This window comes from Grammomys surdaster, unplaced genomic scaffold, assembly GCF_004785775.1.
Source record: "Grammomys surdaster isolate TR1022 unplaced genomic scaffold, NIH_TR_1.0 189, whole genome shotgun sequence".
NCBI lineage: Eukaryota > Metazoa > Chordata > Mammalia > Rodentia > Muridae > Grammomys > Grammomys surdaster.
In genome coordinates, this window is record NW_021604634.1 from 2,564,884 (window position 1) to 2,586,293 (window position 21,410).

Sequence of the window (21,410 nt, forward strand, 5' to 3'; positions counted from 1 at the left end):
ACACACACACACACACACACACACACACACACACACACACACACACATCACTTTTTAAAATAATAAATCTTAAGGGAAAAAGTTCATGGCTATATTGGCCATCTCATTGTTAAGCTATGACTTAACACCAATCTGATATATAATTCCTTATGCCCCCTAACCTCTGTCACACTAAGTTACAGTATGGCATTAATTTTGATCAGGTTAGATTGCCTTCAATAGGTAGATTTTATAATATAGAGACTGCACAAAGTGTAAAGTTACCTGTAAAACTTAATGAGTGCCACAGTCCCAATGTTTATATCCCTACAAAAGTCTTATGTTGGGGGCTGGAGAGATGGCTCAGTAGTTAAGAGCTTTGACTGCTGCTCTTCCAGAGGTCCTGAGTTCAATTCCTAGCAACCACAGGTGGCTTATAACCATCAGTAATGGAATCTGATGCCCTCTTCTGGTATCTCTGAAGACTGTGACAGTAAACTCAAATATATAAAATAAATAAATCTTTTTTTAAAAAAAGGCCTTATGTTGGAATCTACCCTATGACATGACAGTAATAAAGATGGAGCACTTCATTAGATATTGAGGTGGAGCCTTCATGAATGAATCAATGTCCTTAGAACAGAGGGAGTTCCTGCAAATGTTAACTGGTAACTGGTCAAAATGATGTGAATAACGACCGCACTCAAAATACAACATCCAGGTGGGAAGCGATGCAATGACACACTACCCTGGCTGTGGCACAGCTGTTGCAATTAGAGACACAGAAAGCAAGAGCAGAAATGACTTCGTGCATCGTGTGCTCTGGGAAGCTTCCTGGGGCTCAGAAGGGACTGGAAGAAAATGAAAGATGGCAATGAGCTCTTCTCATGAGCACAGTGCATTTTATACATGGAGGAAGTTGATTTTTTAAAGCAAGAGGAAAAAAAGGAAGCCCTGGAGAGCTACCTGGTACTATCTGTGAGGAAGAAGGCCCTCAGACATCCACAGTGCTACTTGTTAATCAAGTCATATCATGTCTTAATTATCTTATCAGTGACACTAAAATAAACGTAGAATCAAGTGATATTCCTTTTTCTTTCCAATGCAAAGACTAAGCAGCCAAAACAGTAATCTCTAACACACCACATGGAAATCTAAAGACAAATATAACAACCTGCACTGGGTATTCCACATTAAAATTCCTCTTCATCTTGATAAACCCACAGAGACAGAAGCTCTTCTCTTGAATGAAGACTCGTACACAACTACTTCTCCTTTCACACAATTTATGTAAAACAAAAACCACAATATGAGCAGTACTTTTTTAGGATTTTAATCCTGACTGTGGAACATGCTAGCACCCCAGAACAATTTCTAATGAAGACTTCACCAATACTATGCCTAAAGTATTTTTCTGCTTAACCATAGTGCAGGCACATCTCTCCAGCCCCAGAGGAAGGATCCATCTTACCCAGGTCAGTTATGAGAATTGGTTCTTGCAAAGGAATGTCGGGGACAGGAACACTGCTCTTGCCGACCCGACCCTTTGCAGGCTTCCGCTGCTGCCTCAACTTCCTCAGCTCCGTGTGCTTAAAGTGGGAAGCCACATGCGTCTTCCTATGGCCTGAGGTTCGGAACTTTTTATCACAGTGAGGACAAGCAAAAGGTCTAACTCCTAATAAAACAAAAGGATTTTTAGAATTATTTAACCCAATTACATGTCAACAACAACAACCAAAGTCCATATAAAATACTTCAAGTACTTGACTATTTGTTGTTCCACATTAGGAGTTCATATGTCATGAATTAGCTGGCTCACTCCTGCTTTTCAATAGTACTAGTCTATAGAACTTAGGGTATATAATAGATCTTCATTTAAAAAAGGACATATGCTTCTTTAAGGTCAAATCCTTAAGTTGTTCAATATGCATGTTCAATAACAAGTCATCCTGGAGAAATACAAACTATGTCAGCCCAGTCTCTCCAGCTGACATCCATAAAATAGAACAGACACTCCTGGGCAGCTGAGAGTACACAGCGCAGTCAGTGTTCAGACAACAATTAAATCTCATAAGACAGAGTGAAAGGCAATTGTCACTATGGAGTAACGCTAAGATAAAGAATCCCCATTATCCTTCACTGTCATATCCCTTCTAGAAAAGTAACTTCCTCCATCATTTACTAGTAAATGAGAATGCTGAATCCCTGGACAAACATATAACTTGCAGTAGCTTCTTCAGCAGCCCTAGGTGTATGACTGACACTCAACATGGAGCTTGGAGTGGGGGAAGGTAATAAAAATGTTTCAATCAGAACTGTATATACTTCATGAATTTTGAGATATGTACATTATACCTCAATAACACTGACAAAAATATGAATCCCCCACTTAAGCTCTGCAGGCCTCCTAAGACTGGAATATATATTTCTTCCTCACAAAGGCTTGATGGTCTAAAGCTACATCCAGTCTCCCATAGGAATCTTTTCACCCACTGCTTCATTTATAATATTACGTTTCTAATGGGTCTCCAACCATAACCTTGGTTCCATGAGGATCAAGGTCAAAAATCAACAAACGGAAGAGGAGGGAGGAGGAAAGAACTCTGAGAGCTCAGCCATTTTCCTTCCTGACCTCTGAACAGCATTTGCACACCTGTGTGTAGGCGGATGTGCACTTTGAGGCTCCCTGAGGTGGAAAAGCTCTTCATGCAGTACTGGCACTTGAAAGCCTTGACGCCCGTGTGAGTTTTAATGTGAGCAGTCAGTGTACTCTTCACAGCAAAGGCCCGGAAACACTGTGGACACTTGAAGGGCTTTTCATGGGTGTGGATGCGGATGTGGCGCACCAGGTCACTGGGCTTCCGGAACTCCTTCGTGCAGTAGGGACACACATGCCACCGTACCCCGTTTTCCTCACGAATGGAGCCTGTAACAAGGAAAAGAGAATAGTCCAGAGAGCCTAGAAACTACTGTACCCCATAAACATCCTACAATGAATGTCCTGTCCCTCTAGAAAAAGGCAGGCTAAGGCAGCTCACTGCATCAATGGAAAGCTGTAAGCGTTCCGTCAAAGACACGTGATCCATCACACAAAAATGAAAGCCCTACTGTTACTGACATTAACATCATAAGATCATGACTATATCATGATGGAAAGTGTGAGAGGTGGTGAGTTACCGTAAGGACTCTGCATGTTCTGGATATAACAGAACATCTATCTATACATTAAAAAGTCTGCAGTTACATTACAACACGTTCAACCTCAAGCAGACCAATCCTAGCCTGGAAATGGGCGTTATGCAGGAGAGCCTACCCACTAGCCAGGGGGTTATTGACAGCAGCTATTACCTGCTGAAAGAGGGAAAGATAGCTTTCTTCAAATAATAATCTTAAAAAAACGTTATAGGAGGTCTAGTGGGTGGGAAATGAGGAGAGCAGCTCTGGGCAGAGTTATGGAAGAAGAATGAGTAAAATTCTCAACTAAATATTTGTTTAAAAGTGACTCCATGATCAACTTAAAGGACAAGAACAGAAAGATGCTCGAGTATTTATTAAGCATCTTAAGCCACAAAGAGAAACTCCTGCAATTAGGAAATGGTAAGCTGTAAAGCAACACCAGGGAATGAACAGTTAAGGCAGAGACACAGCTTGTGTGACTGTGGGGAATTCATGGACCAAAGCAAGAAACTCTGTCTTCCAGGACCATGGATACTATTCTATAGCTTTGAACCTAGTTCAAAACTATTGCTAGCAGAAAAACAAAACAAACAAAAAAAAAATCAAAACAACAATGTATGGAAACAAATGTTTTATAAAAACCAAAAACTTTAAATTAAAACCTACTAAAGAATTTTATTTTAAATATGTTTTAAATTTTAATTCTGTACATATATGCAGGCAGAAAGTGTATATGAAAGTGCAGTGTCCAGAGGCCAGAACAGTGTGTCTGATCCCGTGGGGCTACAGTTAGAGGCATAATGTGGGTGTTAGGTACTCAACTTGGTCCTCTGAAAGAGTGATATACATTTTAACCCACTGAGCCATCTTTCCAGCTCCTTTTAAAACTATCTGCAGTCAGATTTATCTGTGAAATCAAACAAGTATTCATAGTAATAATTCAATAACTCCAGTAAAGAATACACATAAAATTAAATAGACTTTAGCCAAGTAATGAAATTCCAACTCAAACAGTTTCAACCTGTATGTACAGCAAAAAAGAAAATTTCTTATCTCCTTTTCATTATCAGAAAATTTTAAAAGTTTTCCATATACACCAAAGGAATAAAAGCTGTATTATCTAGTAACAATAATAATTCATAAAGAACACAGAATTAGGGAGCGAGTAAGAAAGGAGGGGAAACAGTAGCAGAGTTACAGCATCTTTAGCTGGATTTGTTAAGTTGCCCTGGAAATTAGACTTAGTTTCTAAACTTGAAAAAGACATACCTAGATATATAAGATAACACAATACAAACTTGTCAAGTTATAATTATTTCTAAGAATAGGCTGTAAAAGAGACTCCAAACTAATAGCACAGAGGCTGTCTCATAATATAATATGTACACGTGTGTGGGGAAAAAAAGACAAACTGAATCCAGACTTCCAGTCCAACAGTAGAAAGACCTGGAACACAAGACCTACACTACCCTAGGGTAAGCTTCCCTACCTGGCAAGAACCTTCCTCCTCAAATACATTAACACATTTAGGAAAGCAATCACATTTTTCAAGATGAAAATTAATTTTTTACAACTCAGCATCTAGTCTTAACTTTTACAAATAATTCTATAAGTCTAAAGCCAGGAAAAGATAAAAATGCCTCATCAATATGGAATGAACTGGCACAGCAGTGGAGTAGGGTAGCCTCCAGAAGACCACATAGATCTGGAGGATGACGTGCAGGAAAGGTGGCGCTGGAACCCAGCAAGTAACAACAGCTTAACCAGTTGTGTTCACACAGATGAGTACTTTCAAAGCTGGAAGAGCACGCTCATGTTTAATATTCATCTAGGCAGTTCAGAGCCAGAAAAACAGCACATTGGGCAAAAGTACCTGTGGCCAAGCCAAATAACCTCAAATCAATCGCTGGGACTTACATGGTGGAAAGAATCAGTTCCACAAGCACACCCCTGAACAAGCACACCCTTGCACAAGCTCACCCTTGCACAAGTACACCCTTGCACAAGGTCACCCCTGCACAAGCACACCCTTGCACAAGCACACCCCTGCACAAGCACACCCTTGCACAAGCACATCCTTGCACAAGCACACCGACAGACAGACAAATGTAATTTAAAACTTTAAAGAGAAAGCGATACTTCTGTCAAGTTGTTGAAACGTAAATGTCACAAGGCTCAAAATGCAGAACGTGCTTGAAAAACTTAGCTTCATAGACAGAAAACATTTCTCCCAAGCAGATAAAAAAGGCAACCTAAGAAGAATTTGTACCACAAAGATGAAAAAATATTATAATTTTCATTTAAAGTACAACGGCCAATAAAACCAGAATTAATCCAACATAAATATGCAGGTGCTCAACATGCAGGGTGGTGCTATCACCCTTGTTCCTTAAAAGAAAATATAAATTTACAATTACAAAAATATACCATTTTTGGCCTATCAGTCCAAAAATTTTGGTAATAATCTCTTTAAAACACTGTTAAGAAATGGGAATTCCAAATAAATCCATTCGAAATATCTACGGTATTAAATTCATTTAATACTGTCAATACCTACCAAAACTTCAAAACAGCCAACTATAGTGGCACACACCTGTAGCCTTGGCACAGGGAATGTGGAGACAGGGAAGCTCACAAGTGCAGGTCGGCCATGCTCAGCTACAGTTCAAAGCTATACACCGTTTCCCTGAGACCTGTCTTAAAAGCAGAAGACTCCAAGTCTGTGCATGCTTCTCTCTCCTTACTGAGCACTTAACTGACAGAGTACATTCCGATAGTCTGGAATGTCCTCATGCTCAGTGACTGCTATACATAATAGCACAGGAGGACATCCTTCACTTGAAGAAATGTGCATCAAGATATTTATAGTGAAAGGGATATAGCTATGAATCACTCAGAAAACTCACTCTAGAGAACCTGGATGAATGATACAGGGGGTCCCTGTGCTAGAACCTTTCTATTAAGACTGGAATTATTTCAAAACTAAGACCTTTTAAGAATGTTAACACATACAAACAAAAATGAATAACTAAACATAACCAAAAGCTTCACAGAATTTATTCTTTGAAATCGGTACCCTGAAGATAAATTAGTGTTAAGTGAAAACATCTACACCCATCTGCTGCAATGCTGTGTGAGTGGAAGAGATCATGCTCACTTAGTGAGCAGTGCACAAGCCATATACACTGTGACACATCGGAAAACTGAATTCTCACCAGGCATTTAAAAAAATAAAATAAAACTAGGACATTTTTTTTCAAGTGGTAAAGGTAACCTGAAAAGCAAAATACATATATTGCACCATTTCTGCCAAAAACATTATCTGGATGTTTGCATTGTTCACAAAAGGAAGTGAGCTGCTTCTCCACCTTTATTACATCATCTGTAGTACCTTCTGAGGTATGACATGACCAGGCTCCTCCTTTATAGACAATAATGAAGAATACAAACACATTATGCACTGTTATGTATATATTAGGCATCATGCCACACACCTTACACAGAGTTTCTCACTCAGTTCTCGTCTGTTCCATCATTTACCCCATGAGTGGATAAGAAAGCTGACACGTGACAGATTGACTAACGGACCAGGATCCAAGGAACCTCAAGGCTCTATGAAGACCCCTGTGGTCCTGGAACTTGAATGCATCTGTCTCAAACAGGATGTCTGGCATATTTCAAATGTCAAATACTATACCAAGCTCTAAAGGAAACAAACAAGTCCCTTAAAATGACAGCTCTCTCTAAGAGGGAAGGTCTACATAACCAAGGATGTGCAGTAAAGCATCAGAAGTGCTAAGATGGTACCTAAACTCATGCATGACTGGCATATGATTAACTCAAAGAGGAGGAGAATGCTGAAGAACTTCTCTGGCAGCAAAATGGTTCTCTACTAGCTGTACCCTGAAGCCAAGACCTGATTAAGACCTTTCTGTTTTCCCCACTCTTCAAGCAGTTCACCCAAGAGACAACACCTGGGAACACGATTTGGCCGACTCCATCCCCAGCATTGGCAGCAGCCACAACAGAGGACAAGAAGGGAGACAACTGACAAGGACGGCCCTCCCTGCTGGTCAGGCCCTGGCAGTGCAAGAGGAGTGAGATGGGATAACAGGGAAGGTGCCTGTGTCTTCTGAGGTGGCAGAGGCAAGTGTTTATAACGGAAAACCCCCATCACAAAGTAAGACTGTGTTAGTCACTTTCTCAGCACCACAGCATATACCTGACACATACCACTTCAAACAGGATTCATTTACCCAGTGGTTTCAGAAGTGTCAGTTCCTCATGATGGGGAAGCAAAGGAAGACAGAATAGTTCATGTCATGGTGGTCAGGAAGCAAAGAGAATGCCTGACTGTACAATTAAGGGTTTTCTTCCTCTCTCCTTTATTTCATCTGGACCCATCTGCATTCATACTGAGTGTCGCCTCTAGTTAATCCTACCTGGAAATACACTGACAGATACACCCAGAGAGGTGCTTTGCTGATCTCCAAAAGCAATTCTAGATCCAATTAAGTTGGCAATCAAGATTAACTACTATAGATAAAATGCTAAGCCTATCCAGAGCATCAAGGGATGCTCCCAGACATCTGGCAAGCACATGCTGAAGGTTCTTTGGAAGGAAGATGTATGTGATGGTTTCCTAAACTTATCATTGGACTCTACTGACAAAGTGAAACTAAAACTAGTCTAGCCTTTGAATCAAGTACTCCATTGTGTTAGATTTGCCAGCACTCACCAGAAGATGTCGCCCTCCTGGCCAGATGTTTCAGGCTCACAAGTGCAGAAGGACAGTCACCAATAGTCAGCTGGATTCAGTGATGTAGACTGGATATCAAGAATGCGTAAGAAGCACTTGGAGCTGCTGAAACAAAAGTGGTCCTGACATTGCAGTGACTAAAGATGATCCTGCTCTTAACAGGAGACCCTTCTTACTATGGGAATTGGTATTTCATTTCAAAGCAGCTTGGAATTCTTACACCAGGAAAAAGTCAATGGAGACATAAGCACATTGGCTATCATGAAGAAACTAATGATAAACAATTCACCTTTCAACACTATGCTGAAGATGAAACCATGTTCATAGAATATAAGAAACAGTAGGTGTCATTGTTAAAACTGGCTTACTTATGCTTTAGATGTTGCTGCCAGCTACTGCTGCTGAGCTCCCAGTCCTACAGGTTCTAGTAATGGAGTCGTGGCAGCTGGAATAACAGTAAGCCTGCTACATGTGTGCACAGTATCATATGGGGCACACTTGTCAGGGAATGGTCCAGTAAGCCTGCTACATGTGTGCACAGTGTCGTATGGGGCACACTTTTCAGGGGATGGTCCAATCACTACTACTTCAAAGGAAACAACTCGGACTTGGATAGTGTCAGCTTCTACCAGCAAATATGCAGGCACTCTTGTTAGAAGGGCTAGAGAGATGGCTTAGTGGCTAAGAGAGCTTCCTGTTCTGGCAGAGGACTTGAGTTCGATTCCCAGTCCCCACACCAGGCAGCTCTTAATCCTGAAACTCCAGCTCCAGAGGAGTTGCCCTCTTCTGGACTCTACATATAGCCACACACATATGACATATATTTATACAAATATACATCTATAAAAATAAAAATTAGAAATTAAAGACAGTAGGTACCAATTATAGACAGTGAATACACTTAGGGAGACAAACGAGAGTCACCGAGAAGAAATCTGCTGACTCTGCCAACAGAAAAGCTTTAAACTCTGTTAGAAAAGCTGTTGCTGACACAAGAGGAAGAAGACGGGCTCTCTCACCAGGCTACTATATGCCAGATGACATCCCAAAGCTCCCAAGAGCAGCTAAACCATAAACTAGGCTCCTCTAAAATCTCTCTGAATTGCTTCAGGAATTCTTGGCAATTCTCAGGTGTAATTCACAAAAGATGATCTCAGTGGAGCTGGAGAGTGGCTCAGTAGTTCAGAACATGTATTACTCTCCAGAGAAATTCAGCTCCCAGCATCACTGTCGGGTAGCTCACAAAATACGTCTGGAACTCCAGCTCCAGTGCTTCAGACAGCTTCTACTTGCCACCATGGGTACCTGTACCCATGTGTACATATCCATACATATATGTACTTTAAAATAAAATTTCAAAATATTTAAACAAAAAGATATTCTTAGAAACATAGCTAATGTGCTTCTTTAACACCAGACTATTTACTATCTTAGTCGGGGTTTCTATTGCTACAACAAAACACAATGACCAAAGCAACTTGGGGAGGAAAGGATTTTTTGGCTTACCCTTCCACATCACTGTTCATCATCAGAAACCTGGAGGCAGGAGTTGATACAGAGGCCATGGAGGCATTTTGCTTACTGATTTGCTCCCCATGGCTTGCTCAGCCCACTCTTACAGAACCCAGGACACCAGCCCAGGGATGGCACCACCCACAATGGGCTGGAACCTCCTCCATCGATCAGATAAGAAAATGCTCACAGGCTTGCCTACAGCAAAATCTTATGGAAGTATTTTCTTAATTGAGGTTCCCTCTTCTCAGATGACTTTGGCTTGTGTCAAGCTGACATAAAACTATCTGGCACATTTACCAGTAAGTCCTGCCCCTACTACCTCATCAGTCACATGTGCAAAGACTGAAGGAAGAGCCAGGAGCTCCTTCTTCCTAGTAGCAAGGCCAGTTTAAGACACAGGTATCCTGATGATGACAGAAACTCAGCCCTCTGGCCAGCAGGCACTACAAAGATAGAATTTTGTGTTCCCTCAAATATTTCTGGTGGTTCACCATCCAAGGAGAAGGTGAATGTAAATGTCCAAATGGCAGAGCGGCGCTCTCCCTCACAGTTGGTAAATGCTCTGCAGGGCCATAGGGAGATCTCCTCATAAGTACACACCCTCAGTGTTCTCTGGCACCTTTATAATAAACTTCTACCCTGGAGGACACGACTAGTGCTGCCTTAGCAAGCTCTGCAGAGATTCTGACAACAACCCATCTGGTACATGTCCTCAGCTATGTACAGCATCATGAACAAGGATGGGAGCATAACGCAAAGGTGTACTACAGACAACTTAGAACTTCGTGAAATATGTCACAGTCCATGCGGAAGTTTCAAATAATTATTCCCAGCTCTGCTTTAAGGGACACAGGACACAAGGACTAGATCTCTCCATGCTTCCTTCAGATCAGGAATGTCGGGACTTTCTTTTACAAACATATGTATACATATATTATAGTAAATATAAATTAATAAGTCCAATCAAGTCTAACAATGCATTATAAAAAAAAAAAAAAAAGCAGCTGGGCAGTGGTGGCGCACGCCTTTAATCCCAGCACTTGGGAGGCAGAGGCAGGCGGATTTCTGAGTTCGAGGCCAGCCTGGTCTACAGAGTGAGTTCCAGGACAGCCAGGACTATACAGAGAAACCCTGTCTCAAAAAACAAAAAACAAAAAAAAAAAAAAAAGAAAAGAAAGAAAACAAGCAAACAGGGCTGGGGTGAGGTGAGTGAGGGCTGAGGTGCTCAGTGCTTAGCATATCAGGCTCTATTCATCCCTACTTCTCTCCCTGCAGAGTAAGAGGGTGAGGAAGAATCATAACCTAAATAAAACATAATTTGTTTCACATTAATAAACCAACTACTATAATTTACCACACTCTGTAGTAAGCTTCATACAGTACAATCACAACACAAAGGAAAAGGAAGAACGCTGGGAACACTCAACATGATTGCCTAGCACAGACTTGGTAAAATAAATAAACACAGAAAACAATTTCCTAAATCTGACTCTGGAATCCTAAGGCATTAAATTCATTCCCTGGAGACTGAAAGGGAAGCAAACTTCTGTCAGTACATCTACACAATTCCCCATGAAAAAGATCACCAATACAGTAAGAATGGAAACACCAGTCGGGTATGATGGAGCACACCTATAATCCAAGCACTCGGGAGGATGACTCAGACCTTCATCCAAAACCAACCTATATGGAGAGAGACCTATCTCAAAAATAGTAACAACAGCAACAAAATGAATTAGCCAAATATGAGTGCCTGTAATTCTAGCATTTGGGATGCAGAGCAGGAAAATCAGAGCTGTCTGGGCTACACAGTGAGTTCTAGACCAGCCATAGGTATATAGGTATGCCATATTGCAAACAAAAAAAGAACTCCAAAACTCCCACGGCTCTTATATAATAAAAATGTCTACATGGGAGCTGGAGAGATGGTTCAGCAACTAAGATTACATATTGCTCTCACAGAGGACCTAAAACCCACACCAGGGGGCTCCCAACCACCTGTATCTCAGCTCAAGGAAGACTGCAGACTGTAGCTTCTGTTTGCACCTACACTAATGTGTACATAGACCATATACAGACATACACATATATACAAAAGACACCAGGTCTAAGCAGAGTTCAATCCCTGGAACCCACATGGAGGAAGGAAGAAATTCAGCTAGTAATCCTATGACCTAAACACACACACATACAAATAAATAAATACTCTAACAAGTTTTTGTCAACATAGAAAACAAAATCATCTAGAGTCAAACTGCTACAATAGAGACATTACAAGTTGCCGGATTCATAATCAATAGACAAAAACTCAATCACCTTTCCATATACCAACAACAAACAGGAAATGCAATCTGAAGACAATTCATGGGGAAAAAAAAAAACCAACCCAGAATGATATAAAAGAGTAACTCCAACAGAAAATTCACAAGATCCTTAGAATCCAAGACAAGAGTGTCCAGGAGGAGGAAAACCATGCTCATGTGTACAAAGATACAGTGATGGTTAATTTTCTTCATTATGATAACTAGATGTAGACTCACATCTCTAAATGTGTCTGTTTCCAGAGAGCAGTAACTGAAATCCTAACCCTAATCCTAACCCTAACCCTGAAAGACCCGCCCTGAATGTGGGTGATGTGGGTGGCAGAATTCAATATACTGGAGACCCGGGCTGAATGAGAAGAAAGAAGGTGAGCTGAGCACCAGCCTTCATCGCTCTCTGCTTCCGACTAACCTGCAGATGCAACGTGACTACCACCTCACATGCTGGCTGCAACATTCTCCAAGGTCACCTGTACTTTAAAACCAGAAACCAAAATACTATCTTCCTGGCTTAAGTTGCTTCTTTCGAAGCCTTAGTCATAGCAATGAAACAAGCAACTCTCTAGCTCAGTGGCCTGCAGACTGGTCTGTGAATATCTTTAATTTAGCACAAACTAGACAAGAACCATGATAAATCAGGTAAAAAATTTTATACCACAGGCTCTAAATTTGCATTCGCTCATTAGAAGCATATACACACAAATATGGCTTTACTCTTCCTTGTTCCTTACAGACCTTCAAAGTCAGATGCTTCAGTTTACCATCCCGTTTCTCACCAAAGAGCAAGTGGCAGATCAAGGGGAACAAAAGAATTGTGTTGCAATGTTGGATTGAATGAGAAACCAGGCTCCCTACTCGCAGGTCACCTATGAGACAGTATTTACTTTATGGAAAGGATATGTCTAGAGATGGCCATGCTGCCCAAGCCTGTACTACATAGGACTCTTGGTGAGTGCCAGCTCCTGTGGAAGAACAACATGTAGCCCAGGGAGTCAACTGAGGAAAGTGCAGTCCACCTAGAGAGATGCTGTGCAGCAAGGACACTGGCTCAGTCAGCCCAACACTGTCCAGCTAGGAACAAGGCATCCAACAGTCCAACATAAAGATAGATCAGAATGAGTTCAGTCAAGAGCCTCCATACACACAGCACACGAAGGTCAGTCTGGAGACACAGCTGCAGAAAAGCCCCTAAAAGCATGTTTGGGACAGCAGGAATCCAAGCATTCTTGCTGTGAAGCAAGACAACATCTAGAACAATGCAAGAAAGCTGAGAACAGGCTGGGGCGGGTGAAGAAGACCTGGGGCTGAGGAAAAGGGTAGGCATGGATACACCAGGCTGGCAGCTGAGGTGGGACACAGCTGGGAGCTGTCAAGTGGCAGCACTAGGAAGAATGAGGAGAGTCTACAGGAGGCTGGGATACAAGGGACACAGGGCAAGTAGGAGTCAAAGCAAGAGGTGAAGAAGCCATGGATCTAGAGCTGGTAGAAGCACCCAGAGGAAACAGTACGAAAACAAGGGCAGGCTGGGCCCTGCCCTGGGACTGGCCACAGGAAAGAAGCCCTCTGAGTTAAGGACATGAGAACTGAGGTGGCCGCTGCCTTTTATTTCTCAACACTAGTCAACTGCACTTCAGCTTCAGAACACACCATGACGATAACACTTCAGAACAGTGGGAGGTTCATTTCCTAACAGGAGCATAACATGATGGCAGTGCCTCAACGGTAAAGCATAGTAAATTACCAGGTAGGAACGGTGATTTCTTCTTCAGAATTTTTTTCTCTTTCTTATCCGTCTTTTCAGGGCTTTCCTGTCCCTTTTCCTCCTCTACATCCATGGGGTCAGCTTGCTCTGCAGAGATACTGGAGGTGTGTGGACTCTGTGTGGACACTGTAGACGTCTGAGCATGGCTGCAGTCACTGGGAGGAGCTGCAACTGGAAGTGAAGACAGCCCACTGTTTTCTAAGGCTTGCTGAGACAGAACAAAACTATGAGGTTAGAAAAGGCGACAACCCCAAATATGCCTACCAAAAGCTATCCCAAGATATCATAAAGTTTTACCCACAGAACTCTAACACCATACCAAGAAATAAACTCTACAGTTCCAAGAGACTGTTCATTCTAAGAGTGCGATACCCCTTCTAATATCTGACATTTCACCCCACCCCAAAACATGGTATAAGTAGTTACATTTCTTAAATGAATGGAATTAAAAATAATAAACACTCAGAAATCTTATCTCAAACCACTTGGGCTGTCTTTAAACATATTTGGGATATAAATTACCTCAGGAACACCTTTAAAACATACCCAGTCCAGGGTTCCTGAGAAACCCCTTAACCATTATTATGAGCCACAGAGAGAAGAGGACTGCCTCGTTGAAGGTGAAGCACTTCTGCAAACACAGCACTCTGGCCCAGACATGCTGGCCATGCACACACCAATACATGCCTAGGATGCTCTAAATAGTACACCTGCACCTCAGGAAGAAGGAGGCACTTCTTCCAACTCTCTCAACAGGACAAGCTTTAAAAAAAAATATCTACCCTTGTCCAATCAGTTCTGGTACAGAATAATTTAAAAAAAATAGTTTCCATTTTTCTTAAATGAACAGATTAATGAACCATCTAGACCCCAGCAATTCCTGTTGGTAATCACATAGACATATTTCCTTTTATATTACCATTTCTAATGTAGTCACATCTTTAACCAGTGTCTTTGCATCTGTCCTGCTCACTAACAAACTGACTTCTCAGACCCACATGTGAGAGTCTTGCCCAGCAGGTTAAGCGTGCTTCACCTGGAGGATGTCCTGGTTGATGCCCACTGTCACACTCAGTTGTCGCCCAGACTGTGGGGACTGCTGTGCCTCCACTGGCCCTGGCTCAGACAGTTCCAGAAGCTGCTGAATGACATCAGTCACTGCCTGAGAATTCTGCTCACTAGACACTGATGAGACCTGGGCTTCCACCTGCTGCAGAGGCAAAGTCTGAAAGATCGTGGCCTGGAACACAGCAACATTTTCATTAAAAACACAACTTCCAATTTAAACACAAAATTCATTAAGGGAACACCCCTTAATGGCATTGAAAGCTATTGCTTCTCAAACATAAATTCAAAATGTAATTCTTCAATGATTTCTGTGAGTTACAACTTTGCCTCTTAAAAAAAACCACACACACACACTCAACAAATCCTTATACAACAGTCTAAGGGTACTCATAAGGGGTGGCGGCTACCAATGTCCATGTGTCCATTATCACCAAAACAAACGACTAAATTTTAAAAAAAGCATACTGTTAAGACAGAGAAACAGAGGCAAACAGGGAAGGAGGTTGGCATGGTCAAAATATTTAACCTATGTCTGAGATGCTACAGCCAAGAAAGTTCTAGAAAATACAGCCTTATTCTCACCAGAACTTGGGAAATGCCAGGCCCAAAGGCACTTAAGGACAGTGCAAGTTCTCAGCTACACACGGTAGAACTGGACATCCTGTCTACACTTGCAGAATGCACATGATCAAAGGTAACCCTACACAGTTAGCAGTGAGATACCCAGACTCACTGCTCAGTTACAGCAGTGTACCACAACAATGCATGTGCTTGCCAATAACAAGAGAAACTGGTACTGAGACACAGACTGGGAAGGCACTGTATTTACTCTGTTAGTTTCTATATGCCTAAAACTATTGTAAATGTAATTTTAAAGCTGGGTAGTGTTGGTGCGTGCCTTTAATCCCAGAACTTAGGAGGCAAAAGCAGGTCTGAGTTCGCCAGTCTAGTCTATAGAGCAAGTAACAGGACAGCCAAGACTACAGAGTGGGACCCTGTCTCAAACAAAAACAAAATAATAACGATTTTGAAATAATTAATAATAATGATAATAATAAAGAGCCCTCTTGCCACTCTCCATAAAACCAACGGAACTTGCCTTTCAACAATGAACAAACGAGTAAGTGAATGAGTGAGTGAATGCATGAATGAATCAATGAATGAATGGATGAGTGAATAAAACCACAAGGGCCTGCCTGTACCAAAATCAAAAGAACAAACTATCTGGCGAGACTCAGGGCACTTTTTATGGCATTTAGTTCCTCAAACTACAGTCTACTGTGTTGTGACAGCATATTTAAGACAAGGGTCCCATAGAAGAGAGGGAAGAAAAGAACATGACACAGAGGATGGGGAGACGTGCAGCCAAAGCCAAGTCTTCCTGACAGATGCAGATGCTGATGCTGACATAGCCTTTACACTCACAAGCTCACTGAAGCTGCACAAGATGGGCACAAGACCGAATCTCTCAACTTTCATTATGTATGGGGGAGGGGCCTGTAGGCCCCATCACCCACTAGGGGACTGCTGGCAACTAGTAGTTGGAGGAGGAGGAAGAAGAGGAAGAGGAGGAGGAGGAGGAAGAGGAGGAGGAGGAGGAGGAGGAGGAGGAGGAGGAGGAGGAGGAGGAAGTGTCATTTTCTTTACTGGTGCAGCCATGGATAAGCTGCCCTGGCTCCAGTAAATAGCTCCCAGCCATGCTGAGGCAGGAACTCCAACTGAACTCAGTGGCCACACACAGAATGAAAGCATATGAACAGAGAGGCAGCTAGAGGAAAGCATTCTAGTCAGAGAGGGAGGGAGGCAGCAGAAGAGGCAGGTGGAGGGAGTGAGGATGACGAAGGTTCAGTAAACGTATGGAACTGTCACACAATAAGACAACAGGTTCCTTGGTGTGATGGCTAGTCTGGGTTGTCAACTTGACTACATCTGAGAACTAACTAAAACCAAAAAGGGGCTGAGCACACTTGTGAGGAACTTTTGATTAATTAAATCATTTGCAGTGGGAAGATCCACTTCTAATTCAGATCTTTTGAGGTGGAAAGACCCACCTTTAACCTGGGCCACACCTTCTGCTGGCAGCCTGTATATGGACATGGAAGAAGATACTCTGTTCTCTTTGCCTGCTTAGTGTCACTCTTGCTAGCAAATACATTCCTTTACTGGCATTAGTGCCTATGTCTCTGTGACTTCAGTATAACTGAAAACCAGCTAAGACAACCAGCCTCGTGGACTGAACAATTGCTGGATTTTTGGACCTTCTGTGGGTAGACAGTCATCAGAGAACTTGGACCATAGCCTGTAAACCACTCTAATAAATTCCCTTCAGATAGACAGACAGACAGACAGACAGACATAGAGAGATAGATATTCATTCTGTAAGTTCTATTCCTCTAGAGAATCATCATGAATACACTTGGTTACATGCACACAAAGTAAGCCTTCACTAGTTGTGCATGGAAATCTGGCTTATTTTTGTCTTCTGAGACACAAATAGGCAGCCAGAGATGGCCAAGAGTCGTGAAGGAAGTAAGGGAGGAGATGACACAGCAGATCAGATGCAGCAAGGACTGGATTTCAGAGAAAAGTGCCTCTCTCAGGAACATAAAATTTTAAAAAGAAACCATCACATTGTGGATATAGCTCTCTGATGCATGCACTCGCTCTCTTTCTCTTTCTTTCTCTCTCTCTCCTTCTCTCCTTCTCTCTCGCTCTTCATCTCCCTCTCCCTCTTTTACATACACACCACATACAAATTATCATCTGGATTATTTGGTATAGCCATCTTTGATTTACATACTACCAAAGAACATGGTGAAACTATTGTTTAGTTACTGACACAACTAAAGTAATAATTTTAATAGTGAATCCAAAAACAGAATTTTTAGATTTCATAATTGTTCAACTATTTCTCTAATTAAAAATAAACTAGGAAATTGTCCCTACCTACTAAACTATGAGAAAAGAAACAAATCATAAGGAAGGACTATCACGTTTACAACCCAGTATAAAGTGGCACTGAAAGAAGTCAGCCAAGACACTAGCGCAACACACTCATGCACAAGCGTCCATGAAAATCCTCCACTTTGTAGTCAACTCTTCTAATGACACCACATCCCATGCTTAGATTTGGCAATTTATTATCAATTAATAAGATATGCTAAAAGTAATTGAATAAAGCTAAGTTATAAAATCCTAAGAAAAAACACACAACAATGTATATTTCTAAATGAGATTTGCATGGGATTGTGTTTATGGGTAATATGTCTAAGTATGCCTGTCTGCACTACTTGGAGTTATTCCATTTCTAATTACATCTACTGGAAAGTAGAACTTGATATTCCAAAAGCTAAAAGACTTAGGAAAAATTATCACTGCCACATGAGAAAAGGAGAAATATTATCTACAAGGTAGGTTAACTCTTGGATTATAATATAAAGATAACAATATTTAATGGTAATTAATAGCATTGACTGCAGGAATTGAATCCCATAAATTATTGATACATTTTTCTTAGTTTACAGGTTTATATGACAAGCCATAAATCAAAACTATATATCATCACTCTGAAGTTTAGACAGATTAATTTTCATTTATAAAAAAAAAAAAAATAGAAGTACCTTATTTAGAAAATCTTAGCTGCACTTTTTGGTGCTAAATACTTAATTTGAAAATTTATATTTAAAATGAGTCTTCGGGTTTGTTTTTCCAAAACCAAATTATTAAACTTACCGTTATAACATGCGCAGTCTCTGTAGAACTTGTAGAATTTGGGGGTCCACCCATATGCATCTTGCTGATATGAGTATTTAAGCTACCTAAGCTTTTAAATATACAGCTACATTCTGTGCAGTTATAGGTAGGCCCATTTTTTACCTTAAAAAAAGAAAAACATAGTTTTTCAAATCTTTGGGTAATAGATAAACATATTTAAGTTACAGAAACGAAAATTTACCAGTCCATTCAGAAAGAGATAATTATACATCCCTAGCCCTGGGGTATATTTTGTTTTATTTTAAATTAGATAGCTTGAGATTCAATGATATCACTTTTTAATCAATGTTGCCAGCTTAAAATCAATTGAAATCAGTGTTTCCTTAAATGAGAAGAGGCTAGGAATGAAGAAACACACTTTTCTGTTATCATAATTTAAACATCAAAATGTCATTGTATGTTCTCAACTTCTTAGAATGCCAAGGAAGGCGGGGCACAGCTGGGAATATCACTGTCAACACTGAACTTTGGGCCTAACAAGCAGACATGGTGGACTGGTAACAACTCAACTGTAAAGAAAGATTAAAGAATTAAAAAAAAACAACAAAAAAAAAAAAAACCATGCTCTAAGTTTAAAATCTATCCATGATTACCTTTTACAATTAAGCCAGAAATAGACTACAAATAACATTAAAATGATTAAAAACATCTATGATCAGAGAATATATTCAGAATATTCTCTCACTATTATTCAAACATAGCATTAGTTATCACCATGGTTATCAGGCAGGCTTGAAAATACATAAGTCAGCCGGGCAGTGGTGGTGCACACCTTTAATCCCAGCACTTGGGAGGCAGAGGCAGGCGGATTTCTGAGTTCGAGGCCAGCCTGGTCTATAGAGTGAGTTCCAGAACAGCCAGGGCTACACAGAGAAACCCTGTCTCGGAAAAAAAAAAAAAAAGAAAATACGTAAGTCATCTCTAACCTAGAAGACTTCTACTATTATCTGTACTACCTCATAAGAACCAAATGTAAGCCAGGTGTGCTAGCACACTCCTTTAATCTCAACATTTGGGAGGCAGAGGTAGGTGGAACTCTGTGAGTCTGAGCCAGCCTACATAATGAGTTCCAGGACAGTGAGAACCACATAGTGAGACTCAGTCTCAAAATGAAAAACAAAACACAAACCCCCCAAAAAACAAATTTAAGACTATGAACATCTCACAGAATTAGTTACCACTTTAAATGCATCTTTAGAGGCCCTTTCTAGAGTAACCCATCACAGGACAAGCCCGAGATGCCCCACTGTACATCCTGCAGTTCTCCTAACATGGGGCCTCAATGAGAGATATTTCTGAAATACACTACACAGACTCACAACTATTCCTAAGAGATCAACTCTACTCAAAAGCAACTTACCAGAACAATTTTGATGCCCCTGTGTACTCTTCTGAGGCAAAATTATGTAGTACCTTAGCACTATTTTGTGTATTAAAGATTTAAAAGGAAAACAACTTGGTACATATAGAATTCTGAACCTTTCTCTAAAACTATGGAAGATACTAAGTTCATTTTCATTTTTTATTTCATCTCTCTTCTCCAAGACCTATCATATATGGCTCCCTCTCTCTTTCTATGTGTGTGTGTGTATATAAGAGAGAGAGGGGGAGAGAAGGAAGGAGGAAGAAAGGGAGAAAGAAGGAGAGAGAGAGGAGAGACGGGGGAGGAATCTGTACGTGAACTCATGGAAACCAGAGGACAGCCTATGGTGTCATTCTTCAGGGGTCATTTCCTTTGTTTCTGAGACAAGATTTCTCAATAGCCTAGACCTTGCTGATTCAGCTGGTTTGGCTGGCCAGCAAGCCCTAGAGGTCTGCCTATCTCTATCTCCACACTGAGATTATATGCATGTGCCACACGCTTTGCCCCACCCCACCCTGAATATGGATTCTGGAGAATGAACTGAGTCCTCATGCTTACAGAGCACACACAGGCAGAGCCCTAGCTTGTTTTTATTAAGGAAGTTTCTGTTGGGTTTATTTTGGTTTTTATTAAGTAACTCAGACTCCCCTCAAACTCGCAATCCTCCTGCCTCAGCCTCTTGAGGGCTGAGATTATAGGTGTCAGTCACTCAGTTTTACAAAACTTTTTAGCTCCCCAGTCAGTAAGATGGTACTTGAGGTTTAATTCCATGAAAAAAAGTTTAAATATACATATTTGCTTTTTAGCCGGGCGGTGGTGGCGCACGCCTTTAATCCCAGCACTTGGGAGGCAGAGGCAGGAGGATTTCTGAGTTCGAGGCCAGCCTGGTCTACAGAGTGAGTTCCAGGACAGCCCGGGCTACACAGAGAAACCCTGGCTCGAAAAACCAAAAAAAACCAAAAAACATATTTGCTTTTTAAAATGATAAGTTTTCATTGTAAAATAAACTGATTCATGATATAAGTATTTCTGTTAAATAAATATTCCCTTATAGCTTATAATTAAACTATAACTAAGATATTATAACTAAGAGACACAGTGCTACTAAAAGCAAAGGTTAACAAACGGATATCTAAAATTAAGCAGGACCTGCAGACAACAGCCAAGTGCAATCATCTGAGCAGCCGCATGCAGCAAGGCAACCATGGACAGTCCAGACAGGTCTGTGTAAAGTGTGTCAGGACCAAATGCCAGCATCTCTGTCTGCAACCTCTCACACTTGCTGGTGCCTACTTCAAGTTCATGAAATAGAGGACTACAGTCAATAGGTCATATCTAACAAAGGCATTGTCATTTTAAAACATTTATAGTAAGAAGACAAAACAGGATCTTTTATTTCTTCTGCATTTAGGAAACTCCCAAGAGCCTGCTATAGTGGTGCACCTTGTAATTCCAACACTCAGGAGCTGAAGCGGGAAGACTGCTTTGAGTACAAGGTCAGCCGAGGCACACACTGAGTGCCACATCAGCCAAGGCCTGTCAGCAACAAAACAACGTGTTCCCACCAATGGGTTTTGCTAAAATAGGTTACTGTACATAAACTCAATCTACATTTTCAAAGCTGTAACATAATTTCTCAGGGCAGCCATTAACTCGAGAGACATCTACAACACTCTGTGGTAGTGCTGAGAG

General features: G+C 41.1%; 1 protein-coding gene across 4 annotated transcripts in view; it reads right to left on the minus strand.

Moving 5' to 3' along the window:
- The window catches only part of Znf236 (zinc finger protein 236), an 84,150-nt gene that overhangs the window by 47,756 nt on the left and 14,984 nt on the right, over window positions 1-21,410 (minus strand). For all 4 annotated transcript variants that reach the window (XM_028768935.1, XM_028768934.1, XM_028768936.1 and 1 more), the window contains 5 exons: window positions 18,314-18,457; window positions 14,550-14,753; window positions 13,493-13,721; window positions 2,633-2,905; window positions 1,451-1,654 (listed from right to left, as the gene is read on the minus strand). In XM_028768935.1, the coding sequence (XP_028624768.1) occupies window positions 1,451-1,654; window positions 2,633-2,905; window positions 13,493-13,721; window positions 14,550-14,753; window positions 18,314-18,457 (1,054 nt within the window). The remainder of the gene's footprint in view (window positions 1-1,450; window positions 1,655-2,632; window positions 2,906-13,492; window positions 13,722-14,549; window positions 14,754-18,313; window positions 18,458-21,410) is intronic.